Below are 17,759 nucleotides of genomic sequence, written 5' to 3'. Positions count from 1 at the left end.
AGCAGCTAGGTATCCTGTGGTGAATTACTCACCCTCTGACACCCCAATGCTTTTCCAACTATTTTCCACAATAAGTGCAGTTCCAACAATTCTCAATAAGTTCAGCACCAAGCAGCCTTGCACCCTGCCACACATTTCTGTAGTGTATACTAGTACAAAATGCACAACAGTTACTTGTCTGGACTACTCCTTAAGTACCTCATGAATCCATAACTTCTACAAGTCGTACAGCATTCAGTGCAATGCTGTCCAGTGCCAGTTGTAAGATCAGGGATCAATTCTGCTGTCTGTAAGGAGTTTGCACGTTCTCCCTGTGGCTTCTTCTGGGAGCTCCGGTTTTCCCCCACATTCCAAAGAGATAGGGTTTAGTAAGTAGTGGGCATGCTATGTTGACACCTGAAGCGTGGCGACACCCATGGGCTGCTCCTACCATAACTGTGTTGGTACTGATAGAAACAAAGCATTTCACTGTATGCTTCAATGTATGTGTGACAAATAATCTTTATCTTTAATTTCCAGCAAGGTGGTGACAGTGATCAACAGCGACATCTTGCAGACAGCTTACAAAACTGCTGGATATTTTTCTTCTTCTAAATATATCGCTTGTTCTGGACTGGGATCGATTGTAGCCAGTAATTTCCCTCTTAAGGATGTATTTTTGGACTGACTGAACAATCTGGTGCTTATGAGATCTCTTGGGGGTCTCGGTATGGAGTGAAGCTATGTCCCTCGCTAGTGGTGTATGCTGCATTGATTCCTAAAGGTGGAATACAAACCCGTGGTCAACTCCATTACTCCGCGCTGATTAAAGCATCAAGCAAGATTAAAATTGTCGAGGACAAGAGCGGAAAATGAACCAGTGTTGAGTGCCGCCTATCTAGGTTTAACTGGTTTTCCTCTCACCGCATCCGGCAGAAAGTGAAACTTGGGCCCCATGCTGCTTAGTTCTATCACCTTGGCAGCTCATGGCTGTGGACTCACTTTCTGCTATGGTTTGATGTTTAATGTCTCAGTGCTTAACACACTTTACTATTTGCGTGGTTTGATAGTAGCACTTCAGCATGGAACTGAATCTGCGGCTGTGGTCTGAAGCCATCGACACAACGCTGAACTGACTGACTCGGTGGCTCTGACCACGGTCATCGGCTCCTGGACAGCCCTTACTCGCCTCAGGGATGGGGACTCTACAGTTTGATGTTTAATGTTTTGCGTGTTACTTGTTTGCTTTTTGCGCGATTTGTTCACCCCGCTCTCCCCCGAACACCTGTTGATCTCGTGTGGGGGGTTTCTTTAAAAGGTTCAATTTTTTTTTGTGACTGTCTGTAAGGAGACGAATCTCAAGGTTGTATACTGTATAAATACTTTGATAATAAATGTACTTTGAACTTTAAACTAAGGACAAAGGTTTCAGGTGCATGGGAACACCATCTTCCCCTTCAAGTTGAACACCATTTTGACTTGGAAATATTTGCTATCTCTACCCAAGGTTGGGATAGTATGAGTGGATAGGTTAATGTTAATTATTACAAGTGTCTGTGGCAGCTCTGCAGTTGCATGCTCTGTGCTATTTTTGCTTAAGCACTCAATACTCAATCTACCAGAATATAATGATTTCATTTATCTAACTTTCTGAATGGGCAGAGCTATCGAAGCCAGCATTTATTATCCACCCAAAGATTTTTTTTTAAGTTTAATAACGTATCAGAAACCCTGCTTTCATGTCAATACCTTGAGGAGGACCCAATGTCAGGAGGATGACCATAGCATGAACCACCAGAATATGCATGGTAGCTGTCTCCCCAGTAGTCCAGCGCAGGAAAACCTGGTCCTGGGACTCAGACTGTGGATGAGGAACATGAAAAAAATCATTAGTTCTCCCTGTGGCAGTCACATTCCTGGAATTAAGTTCTATTTAATAGAGTTGGAAGTATTTAACGAAGCAGACTTTCTAAATGAGGGGTTCCCAACCCTTTCTATGCAACGGCCCCCTAGCGTTAACTGAGGTGTCCGGGGACTCCAGGTTGGGAACCCCTGTTCTAAGCGGAATGACAGAAAGAGTTAAAGAACGATAAAATTTGCAGAGCTGCTGGGAAAGAGGAGGAAGAATGGACAGAGCCATTGCAAAAGTATATGAACTATCAGCAACATATCCTTCCTCTGTGTATAGGGACAGAATGGAAAATGTTCTTGTATTGGTATAACTTCACCAATCCCTGACCCATTTAGTATTTCTCATAGCCGTCTCAACTTAGAGAATGGCACATTAAAGTATGATGCCATCTGTGCCTCCTTGAAAGAAACTAATTACTTTAGAAAAGCAGTAGAAGCAGACTACTCTACTTCCTGCGCCTACTCCATCATTCAACAGGATAACCTATCTCAAAACCATTTTCCCGCTCTATTGCCAAAATTATGGATACCTTTATTAAATTTTCAAAATAGGACAACTAAAAGAGCTGCTGTGTGACAGCTTCAGCAACTCAAGTTCAATCTTGACCTTTGGTGCTACCTGTGTAATTTTACAATTTCCTGCTGAGACTGTGAGGCACTCTGGTTTCCTCCTACATCCCAAAGACATGCAAACTGGTTAAATGACCACTGCAAATTACCACTACTACATAGTTAGGTGGTGAAAATTGGAGGTCACTGGAAAAGTGGAGAGAATAAAATGGGACTGGTGTAGGATTAGTGTTTCATGTTGTATGACTTGATGTCTCTACTTAAAAGAACATAAGAACATATGAAATAGGAGCAGGAGTAGGCCATCTGGCCCATCGAGCCTGCCCCGCCATTCAATAAGATCATGGCTGATCTGTCCATAAACTCAGCTCCATCTACCTGTCTTTTCCCCATAACCCTTAATTCCCCTACTATATAAAGGTTTATCTAACTGTATCTTAAATATATTTAGTGAAGAAGCCTCAACTGCTTCCCTGGGCAGAGAATTCCACAGATTCACCACTCTCTGGGAAAAACAGTTTTTCCTCATCTCTGTCCTAAATCTTCTCCCCTGAATCTTGAGGCAATGTCCCCTCAAAAGGGACAACTGCAGCTTCTCTTTTTTTTTCTCTGCCCATTCCTCCTCCCAGATTTCCTTCATTCAAATGAACCTCCTAATTTCTCTCTTAAGTTCTGATTTAATTTCTTCATGTGGATAATGGACTACAAAGAATAAAACGGCTGTGGAATAACTGCCAGCAGACACCAGGACCAAGTGTGTCTCCAATGCACAGTACAGAATATTGAGTCATTCATGAACCCAGTGACCGCTGGGGGTAATGTGCAACAGCTAAAGACAAAGCACTCACCCAGCTGTACACCTCTTCATCCTCCTTTGTCTTTCGCATGCGCTTCACGTACCGAGAGAAGATGGCAATTAGTGCCACCAGCACAGACTCACACTCTGTTCTGTAGGAGTGCTTGGCAAAGAGGTGGGTCATGATCGTGGACCTCTCCACAATTAAACGAGCAACATCCTAAGGAAACAAAAGGATGAATTACAACAAAACAACTAAAACTTATCAATAATGGAAAGTACATTGCAAACAAGAATGAAAATTCTATACAAAATCTACCTGATCACTCTTAAAAGATCTCCATCTAAAAGCTGTCAGCCTGGCTTATAATCTTCTCTGTGATAACTGATTGATGTTCTGCATTTGGTAAATATTTACCTATTCACTTCTACCAATGACCCACTGTGCTAAATAATTTCACAGAAAATCCTGGTCCAACCATGCTTCCAATTTAAAGTTCATATTGTTGATCTTTGTGATCTTGGCCTCACCTCTCCATATAAATTGGTATATAAAGAGGTATTGGTATATTGGTATACACTGGTAGCCTCCACCGAGATCTCAGTTCTCCTCCATTTCTGGATCCTTTGTTTTAATTGCTCTCAACTGCCGTGCCATCAAATAGCTCTACCTTCAGCTCCTGAAGTCCTATGCTAAATCCCCCCTTGCTCATCTCTTTTCAGCTGCTTCATTAAACCTATCCCTCTGACAATTCCTTTTGATCACCTGTCTCAACATCACCCCATGGAGCTCTGTACTAAAGTTTGACTGATTATGCTCCTTAGAAACACCAAGGTTTATTAACTATATCAAAGGCACTGCTATTCTTCAGGACAGCAGCATATAAAATAATTTAATGGTTTATTATCTGGCAATGCCACCAGAATTTCCTTTGTTGAAGATGGGAGTGTCCAATTTTCATACATTAGAAGTACTAGGTCAGTTTGCATATTGATGAGATAAAGTTCTAACATGGAAACAAACCTAATAGAATACAAAGTACAGAACTCCCTAAATCTGGAAACAAGGGTGCCAGACTGGCAGATTATCACTCCCATTAATACCCCAACATGTTGTGAACTCAACCTTTGAAATATGTTACACAGTGAACACAAGTTGATCCTCATTTTCCTTCCTGATCTGCAACAATCCAAAAGCCTACCTTAATCCTGAACATACTTAATGGCATCTACAGATTTTTAGAATACAGAAACACAACCCGAGCTCAGTCCTAAGCAGTCAACCTCTTGTCCCAAGACTACAACCACCAGTTCTGGATTACCCATTTATGCCTTCTGTGTGTGTTCCAGCTGTGCCCATTCCACTACCAGTCATAATATTACACCCTCAACCTTATGAGTTCTCCTTATTAAATGGGATCTTATGAAACATATTTCCAAAAAAGCATTCAAATGAAACATTTTCACAAGCTGGGTAATAAGACAGCATTTCTCTGCCGTAGATCTATTGTTTTTTCATGCTGCCACATTATTCAAGCCTGCAGATTTATTCTTACCAGAGCAAGGTCATTATGCTGAGCCTGTTCCTCTACTGGAGCATGTTGTGACAAATAAATAACATAAGCACTGATGGTTTGGGGATCAGTCTCCACATGAATTGCCTGCAAATCAAAATTAGCAATAAGAATTTTTAAAAAAATTAACAAATTCTTAACTCAAATCAACACCAAATACGTCTCTCAGCAATTTATCCCTTGTATGCCCCTTTTGGCTACACACCACATCATTTCCCTATCTGCTCAAATCTTAAACAGTTAAAATATACCAGTCCCATTAAACAAACAGCAGTGTTCACTCCTGAGAGGGTGAACAAAAACAATTGGCATCTGATGCCCTCATGTGGTGAAAAGTCCTGCTCTCAGCAAACAGTCGTACAGCACAGAAAATACAGTTAGTACAACACAGAAACAGCCCTTTGACCCAACTCACCCATGCTGACTAAGTTGCCTGCCCAAGCTAGCCTACTTGCCTACATTTGGCACATATAACGCTAAATCTTTCCTATTCTCTTACCTATCCAAATATCTTTAAAAATTATAAATTATACTTAAATGCACATCTATTGATCACAAGATCCTGCTATACGTTGAGAACTCAAAGAACTGGAGGTCTACACCATGAGCGAGTTGCTTGCTGGCAGAGATAATGAAGGAGCTGAGCAACATGTTGCTGCCTGAGTAGATGGAGACTTACAGGCATATAGCAAGTGGCCATCACGGTCACTTTTCTTGTGATCTTGTCTTTGGACATTGTTAACCTGGTATGCTGCAAGTTTGATTTGCTGACTTATTAGATGTGAGCAGGTGTGGATGGAGGGGGCCAAGTCCTCGGTCATAATGAGGACTAGGCCTGAAGCCATAGTGTCACCTGCTTGGAGTCAGGGTCTAAGCCATTGTGCTTCACCGGGGGCTGTGTGACACGGTGTCCAGACGGAGTCAGAGCTTCCCTCCCACGGTTTTGCTCAGCAGAAGACAAGCTCTGTTGTGGCCGCTGGCAAATTTTTTAGCAGCATTCAATGGACTCGGGCCTCAAGATGCAGCATATTCTGTGTCATTGTATGTTTAGTGATATTCTATATGGGGTTGTTTACTTTTGGGGGGGGGCAAATAGGGAAAGCAGGTGGGCCCCAGGACTCTTATTACATAATTGTGATCTTGTATGTGCTTACAGTATATGACCTTTGGTAATGTGTCTTTGCACCTTGACCCCAGAGTAACGCTGTTCTATTTGGATGTGGTTAAAATGACAATTAAACTGGAAATGAATTGAATTGTAACTGCCTCTACTACTTCCTCTGGCAGCTTGTTCCATATATGCACAAGCTCTATGCAAACAGTTACCCTTCAGGTCTCTTTTAAACACGGAAGGAAATGTTGTCACAATCCACAGAATCACAGGGGTGTGCAGAATACTGTGTACTTACCTTGTTCATTCATTTAGGTGATGGATTCAAAACCCCACCACAAATTTGAGGAAATTACCCAAGCTGACACTTCAGTGCAGTACAAAGAGAATACTAAATCATTGAACTTTCTACCTTCAAAATCAGTATTAAATTAAAGTCCCATCTTACTCTCAAATATCAGCCTGGGCACAATTTTGATAAAGCACTGGGGAATGTTTATCCCTCCACTGCATCACTCAAAACACAAGTTACCTAGTTTTAATCACAGTGCTGCATGTCAAAACTTGTTATTCATACAGAAATGCTTCAAACAGCATTTGAATAACTGGATGCTATTCTTGGATGACCCAAGATCATGAAGCCATTATATACAGTGCCTTGTAAAAGTATTCAGCCCTCAAACTTTTTTCATATAAATTGATCAAAATTCCTGGCTGTTATACTCATTCAACTGAGAATTTTATTTGTGCATCACATGCTCTTCTTTCTCCCCCACAGTAAAGCCCAAAAAATGGAGAATTGTAAAGTATAAAAATCTAAAAATTCAAACACTGAAACATCAGCAGTTCAAAAGTATTCAACCCTCCTTTGCTCAGTACTTAGTTGAACCATCCCTCAGCTATTACAGCCGCTAGTCTTTTTGGATTAGTCTTTACTTTGCACAACATGAAGCAAGATTTGCCCATCCCACCTTGCAAAATTGCTCAAGCTGTGCCAGGTTAGTTGGGGAGCGGTAGTGGACAGCAATCTTGACGTCTTGGCAAAGACGTTCAATCAGGTTAATGTCAGGACTCTGACTGGTCCACTTAAGGACATTAATTTTCTTCATTTGAAGTCACTCCATGATTGCTCTGGCAGTGCGCTTTGCGTTGTTGTCTTGCTGAAAGACAAACCTCCTCCACAGTTTTCTGGCAGAGGCTAGTTGGTTTTTAACCCAGGATTAATCTGTATTTAGCAGTATTCATCTTCCCATCAATCCTGACTGGATTTCCAGTCCCTGCTGCTGAAAGGCATTCCCATAGCATGATGCTACCTCCATCATACGTTACAGCAGGGATGGTGAAACCTGGCTGATAAACAGCATTAGATTTACGCCACTCATACCGCTAGTGTTGAGGCGAAAAGGTTGCACTTTAGTCTCATCCCACATCAGGATTTTTCCACATCTTTACAGTATCTTCTAAGTGATGCTTTGCAAAGTTTTTATGGACAAGAATATTCTCTTTATTTTTAGCCAGGGCTTCTATCGTGCCATTCATCCACAAACACCCTTTTTGTTCAAGTCCTTAGAGATTGTGGAACCATGATCTTCATCTCCAGTTGCAGCCACTGAATTCTGCAGCTCGCAGTAACCTCTCTTACAAGTGAATACTGTTCTATCTTCATTTTGGTTTGGACTGTTCAAAATCTACCATACTGGTGGACCTTAGAGAGAGATTCATTCTTATGAATTCATTGCAAACAGGTGATCCTCTAATTTTCTACATCAACAAATTGAGTGAGCTGGTAAGGAAATAGTAAATATTGTATGGTAATTACAAAGGGGATAAAACTTATTCAGCCTCATAATGTTGGTTTCTAATTTATCGTAAATTGCTGACAGGTTTTGGAATATTTCTTTTGATTTGACACGTTGTACAATGTTTTGTAGATTAAGTTAAAAAACCTGACTTCAATATATTTTGAGTTTAGAAATGAGACATTAAAATGCGAATATGGTTCTAGGGGCTGAATATTTTTTCAAGGCACTGTATATGCTGAAATTTTGTTGCATTTAAGTGTTAAGTCTATTGAGGCATTAAAGTAGCACCAATTAAATGCAAATACTATTTTATGATATGGAGTATTTAATCTACTCCAGTTTGCTTTTACCTTTCAAAATTCAAACACAATGTTATCTGATCACTGCTCGTCAGATGATTACAGTATGTATACACTATCCGAGATGAAAGTTCAAAGTACATTTATTATCAAAGTATGTATAAATTATACAATCTTGAGATTCGTCTCTTTACAGGCAGCCACAAAACAAGAAACCTGAAAAAAAACATTAACAAAAAGACCAACAAACAACAATGCAGAGAAAGAGAAAGAAAACACAAATAGTGCAAACAATAAAAGCAAGCAACAGCATTCAGAATGAAAGTGAGTCCGTAGATATTAAGGCCAGAGCACCCAGAGCAGCCGGAGCCTCAGCCCCAGTTCATCACACACAAGCAAAATGTCGCAGAGCTCGCTCCCGGAGTAGGCCACAGCCTCAGCCCCAGTTCATCACACACAAGCAAAATGTCGCAGAGCTCAGTCCCGGAGTAGGCCACAGACTCAGTGTCGGTGCAGCAAACAGCAGAGTGAATGTTGTGGAGCAGCAACAGAACCATCCCAACCCTCACCTTTGGTTCAGACCCCTGCCTTTTCAATTCCTCTGGCCCAGCGTTTAAATTGTCCAAACATTGGGTCGTTCCACGCTCTGAGACTTGGGTCCTGTTGCATCAACACGCTCTGGGCCTGGACCCTGCTGCCATGTTCCGTACTGTGCTAGACCTTTCCAAATTGGCCTGGTGCTTAGATCGATCAGACCTTGCTCCTGGTTTAGGTGGAAGGGCCCCAAAATTCCTCCACTTTGATTTTTCTTTGCTTCGCATGCCTCGATACCGTCTCTACAAATGTCCCTCTAATTTCTAAACACCAGTGTGAGCATTGTGCCTTCCCGGGGAGCCCCAACAGAGCGAGGGTACCCAGACTCCCCAACCGAGGAGACACGGTGGAGGACATCATTCACCTTCGTCGCGACCCGCACAGGGGAACCCCAGACGTCGTAGCCATGGGAAGATCGGCACCATGGCAGACACCACCACCAGAGGAACAGGAAGACCAAAGGGCCTTGATGATTTGTGCCTCAAGGTCCATCCTGAAGCTTCCCAGATACGACGGTACCAGTTGCCTGGAGCCTTACCTGGCGCATCAGACTTGCTGCATGGCACAACAGAAGGAGCCTCACCAAGACAGCGGTGCGCCTTGCCCTGGCACTGGAGGGAGATGGCCTGTGGGCCCTCCTCGACCTAATGCTGGCAGGGCAGCGCGACTACAGGGCCCTCGTAGCAGCGATGGAGTGGCGTTTCGAGCAGAAGCCATTGGTGGAAGCAATGATAGACAATAGACAATAGGTGCAGGAGTAGGCCATTTGGCCCTCCGAGCCAGCACCGCCATTCACTGTGATCATGGCTGATCATCCACAATCAGTATCCAGTTCCTGCCTTATCCCCATAACCTTTGATTCCGCTATCTTTAAGAGCTCTATCCATCTCTTTCATCCAGAGACTTGGCCTCCACAGCCTTCTGGGGCAGAGCATTCCATATATCCACCACTCTCTGGGTGAAAAAGCTTTTCCTCAACTTCGTTCTAAATGGCCTACCCCTAATTCTTAAACTGTGGCCTCTGATTCTGGACTCACCCATCAGCGGGAACATGCTTCCTGCCTCCAGCGTGTCCAATCCCTTAATAATCTTATATGTTTCAATAATATCCCCTCTCAGCCTTCTAAATTCCAGAGTATACAAGCCCAGTCGCTCCAATCTTTCGACATATGACAGTCCCGCCATCCCAGGAATTAACCTTGTGAACCTATGCTGCACTCCCTCGATAGCAAGAATGTCCTTCCTCAAATTTGGAAACCTAAACTGCACACATTACTCCAGGTGTGGTCTCACCAGGGCCCTGTACAGCTGCAGAAGAACCTCTTTGCTCTTATACTCAATTCCCCTTGATGAAAGAACTGTGCAGCAGATGGCACCGTATGGGAGAAAGCTTGAAGGCGTGCTTGGCACGGCTACCCCGAGTTCCCTCCTACAGCCCAGGAAGAGCTTGCCTTCCACGCCTTTGCAAAGGCGCTAACACTGGAATGCCTTCGGCAGCACGTTCGCCTGACATGACTATCATTGCTAGACGAGGCGGAGAGAGCAGAAGCAATTTTAGCACCCCCCACCCCGCAAAGGCTACCAGCATCAAAGCCCAGGCTTGTGTCACCGAGGCGGAGGAGGAAACTGACGAAGAGCGAGACAGGTCCGACCAGCACCGTGCCAACCCCACCACGGGCCACGAAAGGATCTCTGCTACTGGTGCGGTGAGGCAGGTGCTACCATCACTATCATCTGTCCCGGTGTTCTCCCCAACATGGACCAGCCAACCCCGCCTGGATGGACAACGATGGTGGTCCAGCTGGCGACGGTCACTGGTGACTGTGTGGCGACGGGAGGGAAGAGGAGGCTGCGCGTTACGGTGTGGAAAATCACAATGGAGCACGAGGTGTGGCTCACCGACATCCGAGAGTCCTGCAACAGACCTGGACCATGGGACAAATGCTGTGGCTCTCCAGCAGGACAGCTCCAGGAAGTAGTCCCAGAGGGAGCAGCAACCACCACCGGTTTCACAGTGGCCTGCTGCAGTGCAGCACACCTGGTAATGGCCCAGTGTAACACAGCTGAACCAGGGGCAAGTGGTAGTGACAGCCAGCAATGACCTCCCCACCATGGACCATGAGCAGCTGCACAGCGAGCAGGTGAGTGATTCTGTGCTGGCCCGGGTGTGGGGATGGTTGAGTGTGGGACAATGGCTGAAATGGGCAGAGCTCTCCGCCCTGGATCCAGAGACCAATGCCTTATACTCGCAGTGGGGAACGCTGGAGGTGTGTGAGAGGTTGCTTTTCCAGTGGTGGCAGTTGTCTGATGGTGGTCCCCCGGGGCGGGGGCTCCGTGCCATGGTGCTGAGGTCAGTGCACGGGCTGGTGGGGGCCAGCTATTTCGCAGTTGCAAAGACGCTGGGCAGGCTGTGTGCACGCTTCTACTGGCCTGGCTACAGGCGGGATGTGGAGCTGTTCGTGCACGGCCGCGATGCTTGCAAGTTCCAGAAAGGGCTGGGCCAACAGCCTGGGGTGCCAATGCAGCAGTAAATGGTGGGGGCCCCAGTATGGGTCTACTCCCCCTCCCGGAAGAAGGACCGACCGCATCTCCTCAGAAGCCACTGGAGGGGCCGGGAGAGGTGCTCGACCGCATCGCCGATGTGGTATACCAGGTGCGGTTACCTGAGCAGCAGAAGGCAGTCGTGCTGCACCGGGACCGGCTGGCTCCGTGTCAGGCCCTGGCCACCACTAACCCAGTGAGGCTGAAGGAAGGAAGTGACAGTCCGGGTGCCCTGTCTCTTGCCTCACACAAACAGGTGGCAGCGTCCACGCCCACTGGGACTTTTGAACTTTGTTATAGACTCTAAGGTTGCCAAGGCCAGCTGACCCCTCGGGTGTGGGCAGTGTGATGCTATTTGGTGGGGGGGGGGGCCTGGTCGACAGCCCACCCCTGCATTTCTAATGACCAGTACTGTTTATTGTTCTTGCATTAAAATGCTTTTGTGGGATTATGGTGGGAAGTTCCAGTTCATTTATTGTTACATTTTAGCTTGGGTTATACAGTTATTCACTTGTGTATTTGTGGGTCACCCTATCTGTAACCGGGGTGTGTGATGGTCACCTCCCCCGTCTGTATGAGACTGGTTGGGTTCACTCTCTGAGTCATGGTTCCCCTTCTGTTTTGTGTTTATCACAGTAAAGCATTTGTTGAATTCAATGAGCTCACTCATCTATCAATAAGGACCAAATGCTCACCGCAGTATAAACATGTCAATTCTAAAATCTGCAGACAAATTATCACAAACTCCTTGTTATCAACACTGTCTGCATCAGAAAGTGGAAAAGGAAATGTTATTGTGTACAATCATAAAATATACTTAACATGCCAATGAGTTAGAGGGTGACATTCTTTTGTGCGCAGTTTAAATTCCTTTGAGCTAGTAGCAAACAATGTGTGCATGCACACCTTAGAGGTCCCAACCATGTCTCTCCCTCGCTCTGACCACTTCTCAAACATGCCTCCACCTCTCTCCAAATCAGTCTTGAATCCACACGCCTCGACCATCAAGTTAGCGTCACCTTCCCTCACCTCTTCATTGTTTGTGGTGATCGTTTACAATATTTCCACTACAGAAAATTGTGATTAATAAAGTATTTATTTGTATTTCTTGCATAATGAACTGCCAGTAAGTTATCGCCCATCTTCAGTAGTGTCATCTTAAACCAGAAGTATCTATCTAAGCACATCCTATTTGCCTGAATTTGGCCCGTGTCTCTCAGCCTACGTATTCATTTCTTCCACAAGTTTCTAAATCGGTGCTCTTTTACTTTAAGTTTCTCTTCAAAATGAGATAGGCTAAGGGACTTTTGTCCACATTGTAACATTCAATTAAAAAACATTAGCACCCCTGTGGTTCACAAAGCTTACCTGCTGCAGTGCCAAGGAAGTCATCTTACAGACACTGCTGAACAGGGGCAGTTTGGGAAGATCCCGCAGCAGCCACTGATATCCAGGGAGCGGCTCACTATCACTCGAGTCCTCTTCTATCATTTGGTCTCGCTCATCCGCATCCCGCAGACTGCTCTCAGAGTCAGTCAGTACCAGAGACAATCCCTGCAGTGAAGAAGGTTGAATGTTTGTGTCACATGAGAAGCCCTTTGAAAGTGACGTCAAAAAGGTAAAGAAGTTCGTAATATCAATGGAGAAGGATACTGGACCTATTTCTCACCACCCCCTCTGCACCCCTTCCCATGTGACATCATGAAACTCATGAGTCACTTATTATTATCAGCTGGTAGGTGAAACAAATGGTGTACAGTTTGTGTGAGAAACACAAACATCAGCACCCTCTCATCACTGCCAAATAATCCACTGACACTGCCTACCTGGGCTCATTCTCTGCTATTCCTCATGTTTGCTTCCAGTAAATGTTCACAATGTGTAGGAAGCAGTTCCAGGTATTTGGATCATTGCTGTTGTAAAACTCAAACCAGCTCTCGCACTAATAAATTGGCATTTCCCCAAAATGTGACACTGCCATCTCCCAGATCATTGCCTTCAACATCTGTGTCATCATTAGCAGAATTTGGTAAAATACCAGACATAAAAATACTTTAGCCACATAAACTGCACAAAGCCAGAGCATCATTCGTGATTGACTTAACTCCCGACACCCAAATCCCTTCCATGAGGCACAAGCCAAGAGCATGTTGAATATTCTTCACTTGCAGAGGTTGGTACAGCTTCTGAAATTCTCAATTAATTTAGCATCAGTGGTTATTTCTTCAGCGGTTTGATAATGAGAGGCATTGATTGTGTGGATAGTCAGAAGCTTTTTCCCAGGGCTGAAATGGCTAGCACAAGAGGGCATAGTTTTAACGTGCTTGGAAGTAGGTACAGAGGAGATGTCAGGGGTAAGTTTTCTTACGCAGAGAGTGGTGAGTGTGTGGAATGGGCTGCTGGCAGCGGTGATGGAGGCAGAAATGATAGGGTCTTTTAAGGGACTCCTGGATAGGTATATAGAGCTTAGAAAAATAGAAGGCTATGGGTAAGCCTAGGAAGTTCTAAGGTAAAGACATGTTCAGCACAGCTATGTGGGCTGAAAGGCCTGTATTGTGCTGTAGGTTTTCTATGTTTCTATCATTCAGGTTAAAAGAAAGGCTACTTCACCACCAGCAACTCACCAACCATTATTTCCACCACCTCAGAGGACAAGGACAGAAGAGAGGTTGGAACAGCACTACTTGCAAGTTCCCTTCAAGATCACACTGTAACTTGCCTAGAAACATGTCCCTCCCTGTTCCTTCAGCATTACTTCGTCAACATCCTTGATCTTTCTATTCAACAGAGGAAAATAGGGATGTCCCACCCTCTCCTATCAGCATCACCTATCTGATATCCATCATCTGCTGCCCTTTGTTACTTACATTTATCACCTTCCAGCTTCAGGCACCATTCCCACTGTCCCCCTTCATCCATTAGAGAACCTGTTAGCCCTTCTCAACTGGAACCACTTACTGCCTGCCAGCTCTTGCTCCACCTACATCTCAGTCCTGATAAAGGGTCTTGATCTAAAACATCGACAGTCCATTTCGGAATACAGCTGCTGCCTGAACTGATGAGTTCCTCCAACTTTTTGTGTGTTGCACAAGATCAGAGCAGGAGTAGTTTAGCAGGCCCTTCAGGCCTACCCCACTATTCAACATGAACATGGATGATCTCTGTGAACCTCAACTTCACTTCCATGCCTGTTACCCATAACCCTCATTTCCTCACTATTTCAAATATTATATTAACCTTTACCTTAAGTATTTCTAATGATCAGGTCTCCATCACCCTGTGAAGTAGAGAATTCCAGAGATTCATTGCTCTCTGAGAAATTTCTACGCACCTTAATCTGAAATGACAACCCTCTTACATTGTAAATACATCCTCTTGCTTGTGACACTTCCTCTACAGCCACTGACAGAATTCCCTCAATACAAGAATTATAGAGGTTCATGAAAGCAACTCACCACAGACTTCTTAAAACATAACAAGGCTAGCTTAACAGTGATGCATCCTTCAAGAGGACCACAACCTTGTCAGAGGGTTAGGAGGTTTGCATGTCTCAATGATCTGCAGAGCTAAGTTGGCTGGAGTCAGGGCCTTGTAATTTTACTCTTGGTAGGGTCAGCTATGCCAAACAAGTCAAAAGGGAGAGGCCAGATTAAGAGTGGTCCACCAGTCCTCCAGGTTCAGGAGTTCAGCTCAGGGCTACAACAACTCTGACTGTTGCAGAAACAGCATAAAAAGCTGCCCTAAACACTAGCAGCGTAGCAGGTATTTGATGATGATGATGCTAGCAGTGATGCATGTAAAATTGTTGAAACAAAACCTGGCTCACTTTCACAAAGATAGATAGTAAATTTAAAAGATACACAGACCCCTCCAACATACCTTCATGGCTAGAACACGAGAGGCGACTTGTGGAGAGCTAAGGCGTCTCAGGAAGTAATCCAGTACTTCACAGGTCGTTTGTTCATCAGCTTTGGTACCCAACAGGAGGTCCTGCAGACGGCCCAGAAGCTGCCGTTGTTTCTGTTGTCTCTATAACAAAGAGAAAAGCAGAGGTCAAATAAGGAAGCAAACTGACCTACTCCAGGTACTTCAGAGGTTTAGTCAACACTCCCAGTGCTGCCAATGAGATGATGCTGCTTAATCACAATTGGTGTCTTGCAGATGACACCAACCAAGTTGACAGGGCTGAGCAAGGGAAAAACAAACACAAACACGAGAAAATCTGCAGATGCTGGACAAAGCAACACACAAAAGGTTGGACCTCAGCAGGCCAGGCAGCCTCTATGGAAAAGAGTAAACAGTTGGCGTCTCAGGCTGAGACCCTTCTTCACGACTGGAGTGCATGAGTTATAAGGAGAGCCTGGATAGAGATGGACTGGTTTCCCTGGAACAAAGGAAACTGACAGGTGACCTTAGAGGTTTATAAAATCATGAGGGGCACTGATATTGTAGGTTAGATAGTTGCAGTCTTTTTTCCCCCAGGGTAGAGACGACTAAATTTAGGAGGCACAGTTGTAAGGTGAGGGAGGAACATTCTATACGAGACTGAGGGGTATGCTTTTCCCACACAAAGGATGGAATGAACTGCTGGAAAAGGTGATAGAGGCAGGTATAATGACATCAAAATCTAAAGACATTGGGATAGAAACAGATATGAGGACAGAAATAGACATTAGGTACATAGATAGAAAATAGAGGGATATGGGGCAAACAGACAAATAATAGATAAGCATTTTGGTTGGCATGGATGAGTTGGGCTAAGTGTCCCTAACTCCATGACTCTATAATCACAGTTTTAAAAAAATGGTCCCCATGAAAACTTCCCCCTTCTCCTGAAAGAGATAGCTGTACCACTGAGGGATACCACACAGAAACAGGACTTTCAAAACAGCAAGCTGGTGAGGACCATCAACCACCTTCCTATACTAATCCCATTTTTTAAAAAAACATTCTCATCAATTCCAGCATGATCACACCACTCACCCAAACATGAGGTGCAATTTACAGTGGTCAATCCACACATCTTTGGAATGTGGGAGGAAACAGGAGCACCTTATCAGTCACAGTGAGAACATTCATTCTCCACCCAGACAGCACCAGAGGTCAGGAGTGAGCCCAGGCCTCTGGCACTGTAAGCTGCCACCATGCCCCCCATTTGGGCTCAACTACTCCTCCACGTGCCACGGAAAATCCAAGCTCACTGTACCAGTACTGGAGGTACCAACCTTTGGATCAAATACTAAGCCAAGGCTAAAGTAAATACAAAAGATCTCACAGCTGTTTTAAAACCAAGGGATTCCTGTCTATGGGTAGCAAGTCATGGCCTAGTAGCATCACAAAGCAGGATATTAATTTCTGTCACATTCCCAGTTTGGAATCTAGCAGTGTGGAAGCTAGGTGTTGAAATTGATACAATGCACAATTGTTTTTCAGCAATCTCTCTCATAGCTGTTATGGGATAGCCCAACTGAAACACCCACAAAATTCACTGCATTTACCTACACAGCTACTCCAGCAGCATCTCCCAAATCAGACTTCGCCTGCATGAAGGGTGAGGACTTCAGACTGAAGTTCCCCAACACCCTTAAAAAACATCACCATTGCTTCAGTGTTACTGGGTCTCTTCCCCCCACTTGCCGCTGGACAGCGCAGAAGTACTGCAGCTGCTCAACAAGGTGGCTGGCTTATCACCACCCACTCAATGGCTATTATGGTTAGACAATATAGACCTTGGCAGCAAAGCCAAGATCCCAAATTAAAATAAGCAATAAATAAAAACGGCATTTGCTGGGTAAGGATAAGACATTTTTCAGCCATTTACAAATGTCCACATATACATGTGCTCCTGCCCCAGTTGGGTAGATGCAGTCTTACCTGTCGTTTCTTAGCCCGCTGCTCTTTGCTTTCTCCCTCATCTTCCTCCTCTGTGGAGGCCACCTCGTCAGCTGCATCATGAAGCAGAAACTCACACAGGCATTGGACAGGCAGCACATCCAAGGACCCTTCACTAGACTGTACCAGATCTGCTAACCAGGGCATGGATTGAGACGAAGCCTGGAGGAAAAGGAAGGTTCGAAAGAAAAAACATATTTAACAGCCACATTTGATTTAATTTTTTGATTAATATAAAATATAATAAATGGAAGAAGGATCTATAACCAAGTAATACAAGTTTAAGGTAACTGACAAAGAGAAGCATAGAAACTAAGTTATCTAACTGAGCTTGTCCATTTGTCTGCATTTGGTTCATATCCTCCTGAACCTTTCCTATCCATGTATCTGACTAAATATTTTTTTAAATATCTCAGTAATCCTTCTTTCACTTAGCACCTTATAATTAGAAATGTCCTACTCAAAGGTAAGCTGGGCATTTTTAGCATATTTAAAAGAAAAATACCCAGGGTTATGACAGAAAAACAGGGGAAAGTGAAACAAACTCGGTAGTGCTTTCAAAAAGTAGATACAGGCACAGTGATCCAATGATTCTATTCCACGGATCAAACCCAAAAAGAAACAACAGGCACAGATAAGTGCTGTATACCTGTAACATGGTGGGGGGTGGGGGGGGGTGGTCTTCAACCT

The 17,759-nt window shown here is 44.4% G+C and overlaps 1 protein-coding gene across 4 annotated transcripts in view; it reads right to left on the bottom strand.

Annotated features, from left to right (window-relative positions):
• ints1 (integrator complex subunit 1) overlaps window positions 1-17,759 on the bottom strand; it is a 149,298-nt gene that overhangs the window by 78,699 nt on the left and 52,840 nt on the right. For all 4 annotated transcript variants that reach the window (XM_063058663.1, XM_063058662.1, XM_063058665.1 and 1 more), the window contains exons 21-26: window positions 17,052-17,231; window positions 15,057-15,206; window positions 12,546-12,731; window positions 4,813-4,917; window positions 3,309-3,476; window positions 1,729-1,840 (exon numbers count right to left, since the gene is read on the bottom strand). In XM_063058663.1, the coding sequence (XP_062914733.1) occupies window positions 1,729-1,840; window positions 3,309-3,476; window positions 4,813-4,917; window positions 12,546-12,731; window positions 15,057-15,206; window positions 17,052-17,231 (901 nt within the window). The remainder of the gene's footprint in view (window positions 1-1,728; window positions 1,841-3,308; window positions 3,477-4,812; window positions 4,918-12,545; window positions 12,732-15,056; window positions 15,207-17,051; window positions 17,232-17,759) is intronic.

The sequence above is a fragment of the Mobula hypostoma genome, chromosome 9 (genome assembly GCF_963921235.1).
Source record: "Mobula hypostoma chromosome 9, sMobHyp1.1, whole genome shotgun sequence".
In the NCBI taxonomy this organism is placed as follows: Eukaryota; Metazoa; Chordata; class Chondrichthyes; order Myliobatiformes; family Myliobatidae; genus Mobula; species Mobula hypostoma.
This window is presented reverse-complemented; position numbering and strand designations above follow the sequence as displayed.